Genomic DNA, 16577 nt, shown 5'->3' on the forward strand with positions numbered 1-16577 from the left:
ATAATATCTTATTTCCTCACAGATTTGGCTCCCCCCCCCTTATAAACACATCTTAGTCCTTGGGAGATTCAAAGTCCCAAAATACCACCATGGTAAAATTCTGCATCTCTTTTTTGAGGTGCTTATAATACCTTTCATGCACTGATTTTATTTTTTTAATTGGGAGCTGATTTATTTAGATAAATGACTCCACTTCATTTTGCTATTAGGCCCTTCCGAACTATTCTTTATTTTTTTATACTTTTTTACTTTCATGCACTGATTTTATAAAATAGGGTGACTGTACAGGCAGCTCTAAACCTGGAGTGGCCCTTTGGAGAGTTCTCACATTGGGGTAGGACCTCTTGGCTTTGCATATGACCTGATCTGGGCAGGAATACGACCTCATGGGTGGCAGCCGCGTCTAGCTGAAGCAGCCGCAGAGCTCTCATCTGCCTATGACACTCATAGAGGCTGGGGAAGAAGCCCTTTATTCTCGAAAGGGGACTTAACCAGTGGCTACAAAGACCTCATAGAAAAAAACGAGTAAATGTGAACTGTCGATTTAAACAGGACAGCCCATAAACATACGATAAATCCCAACCTCATTCATAAAACAAATACAGATTAAAACATCAGCAAAATGCTTTCCACACCTACAAGGGAAGCAATGTAGTAAGCCTGATATAATACCAAGGGGTGAATTTGTGCCGGCATGTTGCCTGCATGTGGGGAGATAAAAACTTTTACACATTATCATGGATGTGTTAATTAGGGTAACCATTTGGAGAGCAGTTTGATAATACCTAGCTGAAAATGTAAATATCCTTCCACCCAGCAATTCCCCTGCTAGGTGTCTGGGCTAGAGGAAAATCTCACGCATGGGCTACAGGGAGACCTGTAAAGAAAGCATGTTCAATGCAGCGTTATTGTTAATAATGGGAAAAATGTAAATAACCTAACTGTCCTTCAGTAAGAGAAGGGGTAATTAAGTTGTGGTTTAACAAATGAACTAGTATCAACATAAATACCCAGAAGTATAGCACTGAAAGAAAAAATGGCCAAAGGATATACAGAGTATAAACTCAAAGGTATAAATATTGAAAGCACACATACATAATTTACGTATTGTTATGGATGTACAGATACATAACAGAAGTACAAAACATGCAGCTTTAGCTGAACCCATAGCAGATACAAAAGCACCTTAGACAAGATATTGACAACTATTTAATCTGGATAATCAGTACTGGTGTTTATTGTTTCTTTTCTGCATTTTTTTAGGATTAAACATGACCAGTTTTTAAAGATTTAGAATGTATGCTTTTTTCTTGAACTTTACCACTTTGTGCTAAGAGAGAAAGTTTAGAAAATCGCCCAGTTACTACATATGTCCAGTGTGATTTATTGAGGATTCCATATGTGTCTAACATCTTCAATTCCTTAAAAATAGGATGCTGCTCCCACGGAGTCTTTACTGAACTGGCAAGATTACGAGGGTCGGACCCCCCTTCACTTTGCAGTTGCTGATGGGAATGTGACAGTGGTTGATGTCTTGACCTCCTATGAAAGCTGCAATATAACATCTTACGATAACTTATTTCGAACCCCGCTTCACTGGGCAGCTTTGCTAGGTGAGTTAACTGTGAATCAAAGGATCAACGCTAAGAGGAACTACATGAATACAAGAAACTTTCCATGGCTTCCCTTACCCCATCGGCTCCCACCTCCCATTTAATTGTTTTAATTTTCAGTTGATATGCGGCATCTCATACTTAAATCCCTCTGTTTTATGCTTAAATTTTAGTACTACAAATACATTCTCTGTTATATGTTGGTTTTAATTTCAACATAATGTCTTAACATGTTTTAATTTGTATTTTAAAAGGAATGCACATTTGGGTGCCTGGGTAGCTCAGTCAGTTAAACGTCTGCCTTCGGCTCAGGTCATTATCCCAGGGTCCTGGGATCGAGCCCCACATTGGACTCCTTGCTCCCCAGGGAGCCTGCTTCTCCCTCTGCCTGCCAGTCCCCTTGCTTGTGCTCTCTCTCTCTCTCTATCTCTGTCAAATAAATAAATAATAAAATAAAAAATAAAGTCATCCACATTCATCAACAAATGTAAATATAAAATAATCTTTTCACATTCAATGCCTATGTGTTTGGGAAGGGACTTTAATTTTATGTTTGTACAAATACTATAATATGTTATTTGTTTTCTTCATATTTTCCCAGTAAGCCTTTTACTTAACCTTTTTGGGGCTCACTCTGTCACATGAAAGAATGTAAATATGTGTATGTGTCTGATTTTGCAGGGGACACAGTCTGAGAGCCTTTCTCTTTTAGTGAAGGAGGTTTAGCCATTAATAGTCACTGTTATGAGTGCGTGGGTGGCTCAGTTGGTTAAGCAACTGCCTTCGGCTCAGGTCATGATCCTGGAGTCCCACAGAATGGAGTCCTGCATGGGGCTCCCTGCTCAGTGGGAGTCTGCTTCTCCCTCAGCCTCTCCCCACACCTGTCTTGTACTCTAACTCTCTCTCTCTTTCTCATTCTCTCCCTTTCAAATAAATAAATAAAGTCTTTTTAAAAAAGTCACTGTTATAATGTATATAATTTGGTCTTTTTTCTGCTGTTCTGCTCCTTATTATTGGTGGGTTTTTTCCCTCTTATTTTGGGTCCCCCCAAAATTTCCTTTGTTTTCTGCCTTTTGGTATATAGATTAGGTTTGTTTTTCTTTGGTTTTGAATTGCCTAATGTTTTAGGAGGGTTTTTATTTTTTTTATTTTTATTTATTTATTTTAAGAGGAGGCAAGCTCTTCCAGAGACTTGAGGTTTTTTGTTGTTGTTGTTGTTGTTTTAAGATTTTATTTATTTATTTGACAGAGACATAGTGAGAGAGGGAACACAAGCAGAGAGAGTGGGAGAGGAGGAAGCAGGCTTTCAGCCAAGCAGGGAGCCCAATGTGGGGCTCAATCCCAGGACCCTGAGCCGAAGGCAGACACTTAACGACTGAGCCACCCAGCTGTCCCTAGGAGGATTTTTAGATTCTACTTTAAAATTCATCAAAAACTTTTTAAAACCTGAGTTTTTTTGTTAAAAGCAAAACTACGTCTACTGATTTCCACTTAGCACCCTTTTCCTTACCATTTGTTTAGTATTTGTTAATATAATCTGAAGTTTTTCCCAGTTATTATTATGGACTTAGTTTTTAGATTACACACTGCGTCTTTCTAAAATACTTTTGCATTTGCATTCAGTTTTATTGTCAGATTTAAAATTATTATTTAGATCACATTTCAATATGCAGTGTCATCCCCTCTTTCTTTTCCTTGGCATCCTAAGAGGATTTCCCAAATTTGTCTCCATATCAGTACCTTGACTTTGTTCTGTAAGTTCTGCTTTCTTTCTGCCCGTCATCGATTGTATTTTAGGTTGTGTTTTGATTTCCTTCTCTCATCCAAATTTCTTTGTATCTCGACTTATTTCCTTTTCCCCTCCTTCCATCACCTTTTCATTTCAGATTATGTCCTTTTTAGGATATCCTGTTTCATTTCATAGAGCCCATCTCTTTGCACAAGTCAAGGATGCCAGACAGTTTCTTGAAATTTTCCTCTGGATCATTTTCTGAGGTACACGCTTCATCTTTGCAATGATGTTCCTTTTTCCCTGCGCCATAGTGTGTTTTCATACGGACTTTACTGAATTTTTCCTCTTCATCTTTCCAACAAGATGGCATGTGTCCCGATAGCCTGCCTGTGGTCCTACTCTTTGCCCATCTCCAGGAATCGCAGCTCAGATCATGTGTGGGAGCTGGTAGAGGAGCGCGACTCCCACTCAGATTCCTTCTTTCTGCCTGGTTTTCATGCAGTGCGTCCTTGTTCTGCTAATAGGGCATCTTCCTCGCCCAGGTCCCCACTGCGCTGAGGCAATAGAATGCCTGAAATTTAGGTTTCCCAAATCTGCTGGTTTCGGGTTTGTTCATTCTTTGATCCTCCTTACAGCCCCTCGCTTGTGGAAACCACAACCTCCTGAATGAATACACCGCGGCATGTTTCCTCTGCCACCACCTCATCATTCCTGCCACGTGCTTCCTTGGACTTGAAATCACTGCCTAAATGTGAAAAAAGTGGAGGGGGGGAGGACAGAGGGAGTTGGGAGGAGGCGGCAGAGATCACAGGAGACCGTGTGGTAGCACGTCCTCCTGAACCGCGGAAGAGAACAGTGGCGCGGTGCAACCTGGAAACTGGGGACAGTGACGGCGGCCAGGGGCCGGCTTCCCGCCTGTTCTGTGGGCAGTGTCATAAGGTGAAGTCACGAAATGCACTGAGCTGATACCTGGTACAGCTTCTCCTCCCTCTAGCAATTATAATGATTGTTATTTCCTTTCTGATTGAAGCATTAAGATTTTAGTGTTGTGTTTGCCTTTGTTCCATGTTAGCATAGTATTTTAGTGAGAAGTTAGAAGAGGCTGTACTAGGGGCTGCTATTCAGAAAATTTCCCTTTAAAGAGATTATAAATTAAGTGGTCCTTTAATGTGCTCAGTCCTTGTCGTGTCTGCTCTCAGGCCACGCACAGATCGTCCATCTCCTTTTAGAAAGAAATAAGTCTGGAACCATCCCATCGGACAGCCAAGGAGCGACACCTTTGCACTATGCAGCTCAGAGTAACTTTGCCGTAAGTAAAACATGACAGTTCTCTTTTTTCTTAATTAAGTTTTTATTCTGATGCTGTTCTAGATTCTTACACAGCCGTAAGAAATAAAACAACGAGATCCCATGTACCCGTCACCCGGTTTACCCCTATGGGAACATCTTGCAAAAGTATGAAACAGTATCATAAACAGGAAATTGGCATCCCTACAATCCACTGATCTTATCCAAATTTCAGTTTTGCACGTACTCATTTCTGTGTTTGTGTCCCAATTATATCTTAACAGTTGCTCACACCGTTAACTCTGGCTGAGATGCAAGGGTTAGTCTTCCTCTTTGTAAAGTTGTTAGTCATAGGAAATTGTAAGACCGTTTTATATTGCCTGTTCAGTGTAACATTTCATTCTGTGTAAGTATATTTCCATTTCTGGTTAATTTTATGGCACTAACATTTTATATGCGCTGAGTTCAGCTCTCCGTAATTGTCCTGAAAGCAATATGGCAAAGCCTTAGAACAGGTTCCACCTTGCTTAGTGCCCTGACTCCCCTCTCTGATGGCTGGATGACCTGGCCCAAGGTTCTTTACCTCTCCAGTCTTAGTTTCTTCATATGTAAGATGAGGATAATTATATCTTTTCCCTCAGGATTGTTGTAAGAATTACAGAAAATTTGTGAACAGTGCCTAGTGTAGTTCTTGGTACAGATCAGGTACACAAGAAATGCCATGCATTCTTACTATTGCTAGTGCTAATAATTGTATGCATTATACAGCTGAGAAAGCAAAAATATGAATTATTATTTCCAAAGATACTGAATATGGCTAATTCTTCCCTTGCCACCCTTTATATAGTTTACAAAGCATTTTCTAATCCATTATGTCACTGCTTCTAGCCAGCAGTATGTAAGGGCTAGGCGGCTTCAGCTTTCTGAGTAAGTGGCCACCAAGAACTACAGACTCAACCAAAGATGCACACGTCAAAACAGTCCGAGTTGATTCTATGCCTTCTGTGTGGGTGTGTGCAGTGAAAACTTTGGTTTCATTAAATTATAAGAATGCTGTCGTCAGCAAAGCATAATTGCATCTTCCAGACCTCCCCAATGCATCACCGAATACGTCAAATACTCAGATTGCTAAAATATCTTATTTTCCCAACTTTCTTTCTCTCTGATACCCAGAGCAAACTTCCTTCTTGACATTTCTAAAACTTTATCACCCAGACTTTTGGTAAACCATTTTCTTATACTGTCTCCCATCATTCTATTATCTCAGACCCTTTCTTGCTCCAGATAGATAAGAAATTCACTGGCCCAGCCTCATCAACCTGTGGAAATCAGAAGTCAATTCATACTTCAATACAAGCCAGTGAGAGGACATGTTTTCCCTAATTTACAGAGGAAGAAGCCAATGTTTCAAGAGATTAATTGACTTGCCCAAGATCTTGAATTCAAGTCTTAGGCTCCAAATAACATGTGCACAGATGCTAGCAATTAAGTGACTGAGGCTGTTGGGAGTAAAAAGGAATGACAGAACATTATGGATGTTTATTCAAAAAAATACTTGCTCTGGATAATCTGCCGACTACAGAGATGATTTTTCAGTAATTCTGCAAATCTTCTAAGCTCAGTTTCAAGTCCCTTGATCTTCTTGGACTGGGATGGAGCCCTGCATCGGGCTCTCTGCTCAGCAGGAAGCCTGCTTCCTCCTCTCTCTCTGCCTGTCTCTCTGCCTACTTGTGATCTCTGTCAAATAAATAAATAAAATCATTTAAAAAAAAAGAAAACATACCCAATTAAAAAATGTTTACAAATTAGTAAAAAGAAAACAAACCAGAACCTTACCAACTTTTTAAAAATATAACCTATTATTTTTTTTTTTTAAGATTTTATTTATTTGACAGAGCGAGATCACAAGTAGGCAGAGAGGCAGGCAGAAGAGAGAGAGAGGAGGAAGCAGGCTCCCCACCGGGCAGAGAGCCCGATGTGGGCTGAGATGGACCCTGAGATCATGACCTGAGCCGAAGGCAGAGGCTTAACCCACTGAGCCACCCAGGCGTCCTATTATTTATTAAATTATGATAACATTTCTATCATAATCAACAAATCCAATGTAGTGGATACTCTTAGTTATCAGCTTTTAAAATCCATGTGTTTATTCGAATCTAGCATATACTAGGCATATACCCTAGATCCCAGGAGCATGACACTGTAATGCCTCCGCAGCTCAACAATGAATTTTAAGACTAGGAAGCAGTGTGTACAGTGGAAAGCGTGCTGTGACTGAGCTCTGAGTTCTACTCCTATATCTGCCACCGATGTTTATATGACCTTGAATCTAAATTTCTTCATCTGGAAAATGAAAGGTTGCATGAAGCGAGTCCTTGAATTTCTTTCTGCGTTAGAGTACTGAGCACCAACACTTGACACGTTTTTGGCCAGTTCACAGCCTCCAGAATTTTCCTTTTTCTGAAAGAATGAAGGAGTTCCATCCAAGCAGGAGTTACTATGCTCTCCCTAAAAGTTTGTAAGCATCTGAGGCTCAAGGAAGGAAACAATTTAAAATGCTGTGAATGTTAGCCCCCATTAAAACTGTTAGGCACTCTTATCAACAATAGCCAAATTTCACAAAGAGCCCAAGTGTCTATCGACTGATGAATGGATAAAGAAGATGAGGCATACATGTGACAGAACATTACTGAGCCATAAAAAAGAATGAGATCTTGCCTCTTGCAACAGCATGGATGGAGCCAAAGAGTATTATGCTAAGTGAGATAAGTCAGTCAGAGAAAGACAGAGAAAGACAGTCTGACAGAGAAAGTCAGTCAGAGAAAGACAAATCATGATTTCACTCATGTGTAGAATTTAAGAAACAAAACAGATGAACATAGGGGGAAAAAAGAGAGAGAGAGGCAAACAATAAAACAGACTCTTCACTATAAAGAATAAGCTGAGGTGGAGGGTTGGATGGGCTAAATGGGTTGATGGGGGTTAAGGAGGGCACTTGCTGTGATGAGCAACGGGTGTTGTATATAAATGATGAATCACTAAATTCTACTGAAACTAATATACTATATGTTAAATAGCTGGAATGCAAGTAAAAGCTTGAAACTAAAAAAAAAAGAGACAATAAAATTGTCAGGTACTATTAGAATTACTGTGGGTCCTAATTTTTGTGTGATTCCATAGAGGAAGGACCTTGTATACAGGAATTGCTAAATAAATATTTGTTTAAATGAAGTGAACACTGCATTTCTCAGTAGTCACACATCATTATTAACAATAATGCAATAAATACATTAAATAAAAAATTAAATTTATAATAATGTAATGAATGCATTAAATATTTTTTACATTATAGTAACAAAACCATGAGAGATTGTATTAACCTCCTCTGTAGGCATGGCTGAGTATACAGGTCTCTGCATGAAATGTCCAAGAAAACCTATAGTTTAATGTTGCTTATGACACTGAATACTTGTTAATCTTTTAACTGTCATAAAATTTTAAAATTTGATTGAGGACGATCATTCTCAATTATGAGGATGTTGAATGAGGGTGTTAGGTTATGTGTTTGAGATGCATGGAAACTAATACTAACATACAAAGAAAGAGGATTGTTACTTTCAATGGAAATTGTAGTTTCATTATTCATAAAAAGATAATTTCATTTGATTCAAAAGCAGGGAAAAATACTTTGTGTCTTAGTGGAAGTCACATATACCACTGGCTTTATAACCATAGAAAATGCCACCCTCTTGTCTCAATTTTTTTAATGAAGTTTTCTTACAGGAAACAGTTAAAGTATTTTTAAAACATCCTTCAGTGAAAGATGATTCAGACCTCGAAGGAAGAACATCCTTTATGTGGGCTGCTGGAAAAGGCAGTGATGATGTCCTTAGGACTATGCTGAGTTTAAAATCTGACATTGATATTAACATGGCAGACAAGTATGGAGGTACAGGTAAGAACTGGCAGACGCTTTTGGTTTGCTTTCTTTCGGGTTCCAAAGTGGGTAGGTGCCCTAAAACTTATACAGTAGTGCCTGAAAGCATTGTTCCTGTTCTAATATTGTTTAGCTTGCAATTGTACTCGTTAAGTTGTAGCTACCAGGATATCACTCCAAAGGTTTTATTTCCTCCAAGTTCGATAGCTAAATTTAGCTTGTGTTTCCACCAGATGAATGGTGGCATTTGGTTTAAAACTCTGGTTGCTCCTGGGTGTTATATGCAACTGATGAATCACTAACCTCTACCTCTGAAAATAATAATATGATATATGTTAATTAATTTATTTTAAATAAAAAATTTAAAAAAACAAAAACAAAATCTCTGCTTGCTCTTGGGATGCCTGTGTGGCTCAGTCGGTTAAGCATCTGACTTTTGATTTTACCAGAGGTCATGATCTCAAGATCCTGGGATCAAGCTCTGCATCAGGCTTCCCATGGAGATTCTTTCTCTCTCCCTCCCTCAACTTGCTCTTTCTCTCTCTCTCTTTAAAATAGATAAATAAATCTTTTTAAAAAATAAAACTCTCAATACTCCTTAGACATGATTATAGGAACTCTTCTTATTTATCTTTGTGTAAAAAAAACCATAAGCCTGTACTTTAAACTATGTATATTTAGTAGTTATCAATTATATTTTCAAAAATTTAGAATCATATTTTAAGGAATAACATATCTAAGTATATTCTCACCATTCTCATTTAATGTGCTCTTTTCTCAGATTTGAAGAACATTCCTTCCTTCCAAATCTCCCATTTTAGAGATGAGCCCCCATGACTCTTGAAGCTTCAGAGCTTCGCGTTAGATTTGCATCAAAGGCTCTCGTAGATGCTTCTTTCTCTCTTTTTCTAATAAGAGAGCACTTTGTGCATTGGTTAATAAGAAAGGTATGAATTTTTTAGCTTTCATTGTCAACTTGGAAGTCCCTACCATGTATCCTAATTGCCAGTCTGAAAAAGAAAGACGATCACACAATAGCACAACAATGCAGAATAGAATAAAAACTCCGCGTCAAGCTTCTCGGTGTTATGTTTTCGTATTTGTAGAAACATAGTAAAGCCATTTGCACCTATCAGTTGTCCTGGATAAGATCTTTCTTGGCTTCCAGAACTACTGATACAGCACTTAGTGGGGAGCAGGGTTATACCTAATAATCTCTGTCCTATACCTAAACCATCACCCCTTCTAAATTTTTTTTTCAAAGTTTTTGGGTAATATCAATTCTAATAAAAGCTTTAACCGTCAAAAGTAATTCTTTAGCAAAGCTTTGCAGTAGACCTTAAGCTTCTTAAAGAAGGATATAGTGCAGACATGTAGGACATTGAACTTATAAATGGAGTGAACATTTCATTTTTTGTCAGACTTCCAATAGTATGTAGCCTTTCACTTTCTCACTAGCTTTCCTTTTAGTTTAACTTTTTCATGTATTTTAATAAAGTATGGTCAAGGATCGTTCCATCCTTTTAACCAAAGGTATCTTTCCGACGTGCACCATAGTCAGAGTTCAGACATAAATTGTTCTCAGATCCATTAATTCCCTGGCTCTTTCTCCTAAGGGGATTTTATTATATGTCAGCCATGCCTTCCTGACATTTCTTTTCTTTAAAAATGAGTTTCTCTCCATCATCCCTCTACAGGGTAGTTTTTCCTTCCCATGAAAAAGAGTTCTCATCAACAGCAACATACAGACATTATTTGGATCTTGATTCAAATAAGCTATAAAAAAATTATAAAACCATCAGGATAGTATGGGCACTTTCTAGATATTTGATATTACAGAATTTTTGTTAATTTTTTTTATAAACATATAATATATTTTTATCCCCAGGGGTACAGGTCTGTGAATCGCCAGGTTTACACACTTCACAGCACTCACCATAGCACATACCCTCCCCAATGTCCATAAACCCACCCCCCCAACCCCCCTCCCCCCAATCAACCCTCAGTTTGTTTTGTGAGATTAAGAGTCATCTATGGTTTGTCTCCCTCCCAATACCATCTTGTTTCATTTACTCTTCTCCTACCCCCTTAACCCCCCATGTTGCATCTCCTCTCCCTCATATCAGGGAGATCATATGATAGTTGTCTTTCTCCAATTGACTTATTTAGCTAAGCATGATACCCTCTAGTTCCATCCACGTCGTCACAAATGGCAAGATTTCATTTCTTTTGATGGCTGCATAGTATTCCATTGTGTATATATACCACATCTTCTTTATCCATTCATCTGTTGATGGACATCTAGGTTCTTTCCATAGTTTGGCTATTGTAGACATTGCTGCTATAAACATTCGGGTGCACGTGCCCCTTCGTATCACTACGTTTGTATCTTTAGGGTAAATACCCAGCAGTGCAATTGCTGGGTCATAGGGTAGTTCTATTTTCAACATTTTGAGGAACCTCCATGCTCTTTTCCAGAGTGGTTGCACCAGCTTGCATTCCCACCAACAGTGTAGGAGGGTTCCCCTTTCTCCGCATCCTCGCCAGCATCTGTCATTTCCTGACTTGTTAATTTTAGCCATTCTGACTGGTGTGAGGTGGTATCTCATTGTGGTTTTGATTTGTATTTCCCTGATGCCGAGTGATATGGAGCACTTTTTCATGTGTCTGTTGGCCATCTGGATGTCTTCTTTGCAGAAATGTCTGTTCATGTCTTCTGCCCATTTCTTAATTGGATTATTTGTTCTTTGGGTGTTGAGTTTGTTAAGTTCTTTATAGATTTTGGACACTAGTCCTTTATCTGATATGTCATTTGCAAATATCTTCTCCCAATCTGTCAGTTGTCTTTTGGTTTTGTTAACTATTTCCTTTGCTGTGCAATAGCTTTTGATCTTGATAAAATCCCAATAGTTCATTTTTCCCCTTGCTTCCCTTGCCTTTGGCGATGTTCCTAGGAAGATGTTCTGCAGCTGAGGTCGAAGAGGTTACTGCCTGTGTTCTCCTCAAAGATTTTGATGGATTCCTTTCTCACATTGAGGTCCTTCATCCATTTGGAGTCTATTTTCGTGTGTGGTGTAAGGAAATGGTCCAATTTCATTTTTCTGCATGTGGCTGTCCAATTTTCCCAACACCATTTATTGAAGAGGCTGTCTTTTTTCCATTGGACATTCTTTCCTGCTTTGTCGAAGATTAGTTGACCATAGAGTTGAGGGTCTATTTCTGGGCTCTCTATTCTCTACCATTGATCTATGTGTCTGTTTTTATGCCAGTACCATGCTGTCTTGATGAAGACAGCTTTGTAAGAGAGCTTGAAGTCCGGAATGGTGATGCCACCAACTTTGGCTTTCTTTTTAATATTCCTTTGGCTATTCGAGGTCTTTTCTTGTTCCATATAAATTTTAGGATTATTTGTTCCATTTCTTTGAAAAAAAATGGATGGTACTTTGATAGGAATTGCATTAAATGTGTAGATTGCTCCAGGTAGCATAGACATTTTCACAATATTTATTCTTCCAATCCAGGAGCATGGAACATTTTTCCATTTCTTTGTGTCTTCCTCAATTTCTTCATGAGTACTTTATAGTTTTCTGAGTATAGATTTTTAGCCCCTTTGGTTAAGTTTATTCCTAGGTATCTTATATTATTGGGTGCAATTGTAAATGGGATTGACTCCTTAATTTCTCTTTCTTCTGTCTTGTTGTTGTTGTAGAGAAATGCGACTGATTTCTGTGCATTGATTTTATATCCTGACACTTTACTGAATTCCTATACAAGTTCTAGCAGTTTTGGAGTGGAGTCTTTTGAGTTTTCCACATAGAGTATCATATCATCTGCAAAGAGTGATAGTTTGACTTCTTCTTTGCCGATTTGGATGCCTTTAATTTCCTTTTGTTGTCTGATTGCTGAAGCTAGGATTTCTAGTACTATGTTGAATAGCAGTGGTGATAATGGACATCCCTGCCGTGTTCCTGACCTTAGCGGAAAAGCTTTCAGTTTTTCTCCATTGAGAATGATGTTTGCGGTGGGTTTTTCCTAGATGGCTTTGGTAATGTTGAGGTATGTGCCCTCTATCCCTACACTTTGAAGAGTTTTGATCAGGAAGGGATGCTGTACTTTGTCAAATGCTTTTTCAGCATCTATTGAGAGAGTATCATATGTTTCTTGTTCTTTCTTTTATTAAAGTGTTGTATTACATTGATTGATTTGCAGATATTGAACCAACCTTGCAGCCCTGGAATAAATCCCACTTGGTTGTGGTGAATAATCCTTTTAATGTACTGTTGGATCCTGTTGGCTAGTATTTTGGTGAGAATTTTTGTATCTGTGTTCATCAAGGATATTGGTCTGTAGTTCTCTTTTTTGATGGGATCCTTGTCTGGTTTTGGGATCAAGGTGATGCTGGCCTCATAAAATGAGTTTTGAAGTTTTCCTTCCATTTCTATTTTTTGGAACAGTTTCAGGAGAATAGGAATTAGTTCTTCTTTAAATGTTTGGTAGAATTCCCCTGGGAAGCCATCTGGCCCTTGGCTTTTGTTTGTTTGGAGATTTTTGATGACTGTTTCAATCTCCTTACTGGTTATGGGTCTGTTCAGGCTTTCTATTTCTTCCTGGTTCAGTTGTGGTAGTTTATATGTCTCTAGGAATGCATCCATTTCTTCCAGATTGTCAAATTTGTTGGCGTAGAGTTGCTTATAGTATGTTCTTATAATTGTCTGTATTTCTTTGGTGTTAGTTGTGATCTCTCCTCTTTCATTCATGATTTTATTTATTTGGATCCTTTCTCTTCTTTTTGATAAGTCTGGCCAGGGGTTTATCAATCTTATTCATTCTTTCAAAGAACCAGCTCCTAGTTTCGTTGATTTGTTCTATTGTTTTTTTGGTTTCTATTTCATTGATTTCTGCTCTAATCTTTATGACTTCTCTTCTCCTGCTGGGTTCAGGGTTTCTTTCTTGTTCTTTCTCCAGCTCCTTTAGGTGTAGAGTTAGGTTGTGTACCTGAGACCTTTCTTGTTTCTTGAGAAAGGCTTGTACCGCTATATATTTTCCTCTCAGGACTGCCTTTGTTGTGTCCCACAGATTTTGAACCGTTGTGTTTTCATTATCATTTGTTTCCATGAATTTTTTCAATTCTTCTTTAATTTCCTGGTTGACCCATTCATTCTATAGAAGGATGCTGTTTAGTCTCCATGTATTTGGATTCTTTCCAAATTTCCTCTTGTGATTGAGTTCTAGCTTCAGAGCATTGTGGTCTGAAAATATGCAGGGAATGATCCCAATCTTTTGATACCAGTTGAGACCTGATTTAGGACCAAGGATGTGATCTATTCTGGAGAATGTTCCATGTGCACTAGAGAAGAATGTGTATTCTGTTGCTTTGGGATGAAATGTTCTGAATATATGTGTGATGTCCATCTAGTCCAGTGTGTCATTTAAGGCCTTTATTTCCTTGTTGATCTTTTGCTTGGATGATCTGTCCATTTCAGTGAGGGGAGTGTTCAAGTCCCCTACTGTTATTGTATTATTGTTGATGTGTTTCTTTGATTTTATTATTAATTGGTTTATATAGTTGGCTGCTCCCACGTTAGGGGCATAGATATTTAAAATTGTTAGATCTTCTTTTTTTTTTTTTAAGATTTTATTTATTTATTTGACAGAGACAGAGATCACAAGTAGGCAGAGAGTCAGGCAGAGAGAGAGGAAGGAAAGCAGGCTCCCTGCTGAGCAGAGAGCCTGATGCGGGGCTTGATCCCAGGACCCTGAGACTATGACCTGAGCTGAAGGCAGAGGCTTTAACCCACTGAGCCACCCAGGTGCCCCTGAAATTGTTAGATCTTCTTGTTGGACAGATCCTTTGAGTATAATATAATGTCCTTCCTCATCTCTTATTATAATCTTTGGATTAAAATCTAATTGATCTGATATAAGGATTGCCACTCCTGCTTTCTTCTGATGTCCATTAGCATGGTAAATTCTTTTCCAGCCCCTCACTTTAAATCTGGAGGTGTCTTTGGGTTTAAAATGAGTTTCTTGTAGGCAACATATAGATGGGTTTTGTTTTTTTATCCATTCTGATACCCTGTGTCTTTTGATTGGGGCATTTAGCTCATTAACATTCAGGGTAACTATTGAGAGATATGAATTTAGTGCCATTGTATTGCCTGTAAGGTGACTGTTATTGTATATTGTTTCTGTTCCTTTCTGATCTACCACTTTTAGGGTCTCTCTTTGCTTAGAGGACCCCTTTCAATATTTCCTGTAGAGCTGGTTTGGTGTTTGCAAATTCTTTCAGTTTTTGTTTGTCCTGGAAGCTTTTAATCTCTCCTTCTATTTTCAATGATAGCCTAGCTGGATATAGTATTCTTGGCTGCATGTTTTTCTCATTTAGTGCTCTGAATATATCATACCAGCTCTTTCTGGCCTGCCAGGTCTCTGTGGATAAGTCTGCTGCCAATCTAATATTTTTACCATTGTCTGTTACAGACTTCTTTTCCTGGGCTGCTTTCAGGATTTTCTCTTTGTCACTAAGACTTGTAAATTTGACTATTAGGTGACGGGGTGTGGACCTATTCTTACTGATTTTGAGGGGGGTTCTCTGCACCTCTTGGATTTTGATGCTTGTTCCCTTTGCCATATTGGGGAAATTCTCTCCAATAATTCTCTCCAATATACCTTCTGCTCCTCTCTCTCTTTCTTCTTCTTCTGGAATCCCAATTATTCTAATGTTGTTTCGTCGTATGGTGTCACTTATCTCTCGAATTCTCCCCTCGTGGTCCAATAGCTGTTTGTCCCTCTTTTGCTCAGCTTCTTTATTCTCTGTCATTTGGTCTTCTATATCGCTAATTCTTTCTTCTGCCTCATTTATCCTAGCAATGAGAGCCTCCATTTTTTATTGCACCTCATTAATAGCTTTTTTTATTTCAACTTGATTAGATTTTAGTTCTTTTATTTCTCCAGAAAGGGCTTTTATATCTCCTGAGAGGGTTTCTCTAATATCTTCCATGCCTTTTTCAAGCCCGGCTAGAACCTTGAGAATCGTCATTCTGAACTCTAGATCTGACATATTATCAATGTCTGTATTGATTAGGTTCCTAGCCTTTGGTACTGCCTCTTGTTCTTTTTTTTGTGGTGAATTTTTCTGCCTTGTCATTTTGTCCAGATAAGAGTATATGAAGGAGCAAGTAAAATACTAAAAGGGTGGCAACAACCCCAGGAAAATATGCTTTAACCAAATCAGAAGAGATCCCAAATCGTGAGGGGGTAGAAAGGGGATAAAAAGAGGTTCAGAAAGAAAAAAAAAAAGAAAGAAACAATTAAAAAAAGAAAATGAATAAAGAAAAAAAAATATATATATATTAGATAAACTAGTTAAAAAACGTTAAAAAATAAAAGGTAAAAGTTAAAAAAAAATTGGCAGAAGAAGAGAAAAAAAGTTGAAAAAAAAAAAAAACATTAAATTAACTGCAAGGCTAAAGGATGGGGAGAAAGCCATGAGTTCCGTGCTTTGCTTTCTCCTCCTCTGGAATTCCGCTGCTCTCCTTGGTATTGAAACTGCACTCCTTGGTAGGTGAACTTGGTCCTGGCTGGATTTCTTGTTGATCTTCTGGGGGAGGGCCCTGTTGTAGTGATTCTCAAGTGTCTTTGCCCCCGGCGGAGTTGCACAGCCCTTACCAGGGGCCGGGCTGAGTAATCCGCTCGGGTTTGCTTTCGGGAGCTTTTGTTCCCTGAGCGCTTTCCGTAGAGTTCCGGAGGACGGGAATGAAGATGGCGGCCTCCCAGTCTCCAGCCCGGAGGAGCCGAGAGCCCGGGGCCCCACTCCCCAGTGCGCCCTCAGAGAACAGCGCCCAATTACTCCATTCACCCTGGCCTCCGGCCGTGCTCCGAGCTGACCGAGCCTGCGACCGGTTCAAGGTAACCCCGAGCTGAGAGCTCACTCCTCGGCTCTGTCTCTGTAGCCGGCTTCCCCGTTCTAATACCTGCAAGCTCTGCGACACTCAGACACCCCCGATCC

The 16577-nt window shown here is 39.0% G+C and overlaps 1 protein-coding gene across 2 annotated transcripts in view; it reads left to right on the plus strand.

The window, feature by feature from the left end:
• The window catches only part of INVS (inversin), a 171357-nt gene that overhangs the window by 85339 nt on the left and 69441 nt on the right, over positions 1-16577 (plus strand). For both annotated transcript variants that reach the window (XM_032860706.1, XM_032860707.1), the window contains exons 6-8: positions 1433-1613; positions 4545-4654; positions 8416-8587. In XM_032860706.1, the coding sequence (XP_032716597.1) occupies positions 1433-1613; positions 4545-4654; positions 8416-8587 (463 nt within the window). The remainder of the gene's footprint in view (positions 1-1432; positions 1614-4544; positions 4655-8415; positions 8588-16577) is intronic.

Source organism: Lontra canadensis, unplaced genomic scaffold (genome assembly GCF_010015895.1).
Source record: "Lontra canadensis isolate GAN:19392208 unplaced genomic scaffold, GSC_riverotter_1.0 scaffold19, whole genome shotgun sequence".
In the NCBI taxonomy this organism is placed as follows: domain Eukaryota; kingdom Metazoa; phylum Chordata; class Mammalia; order Carnivora; family Mustelidae; genus Lontra; species Lontra canadensis.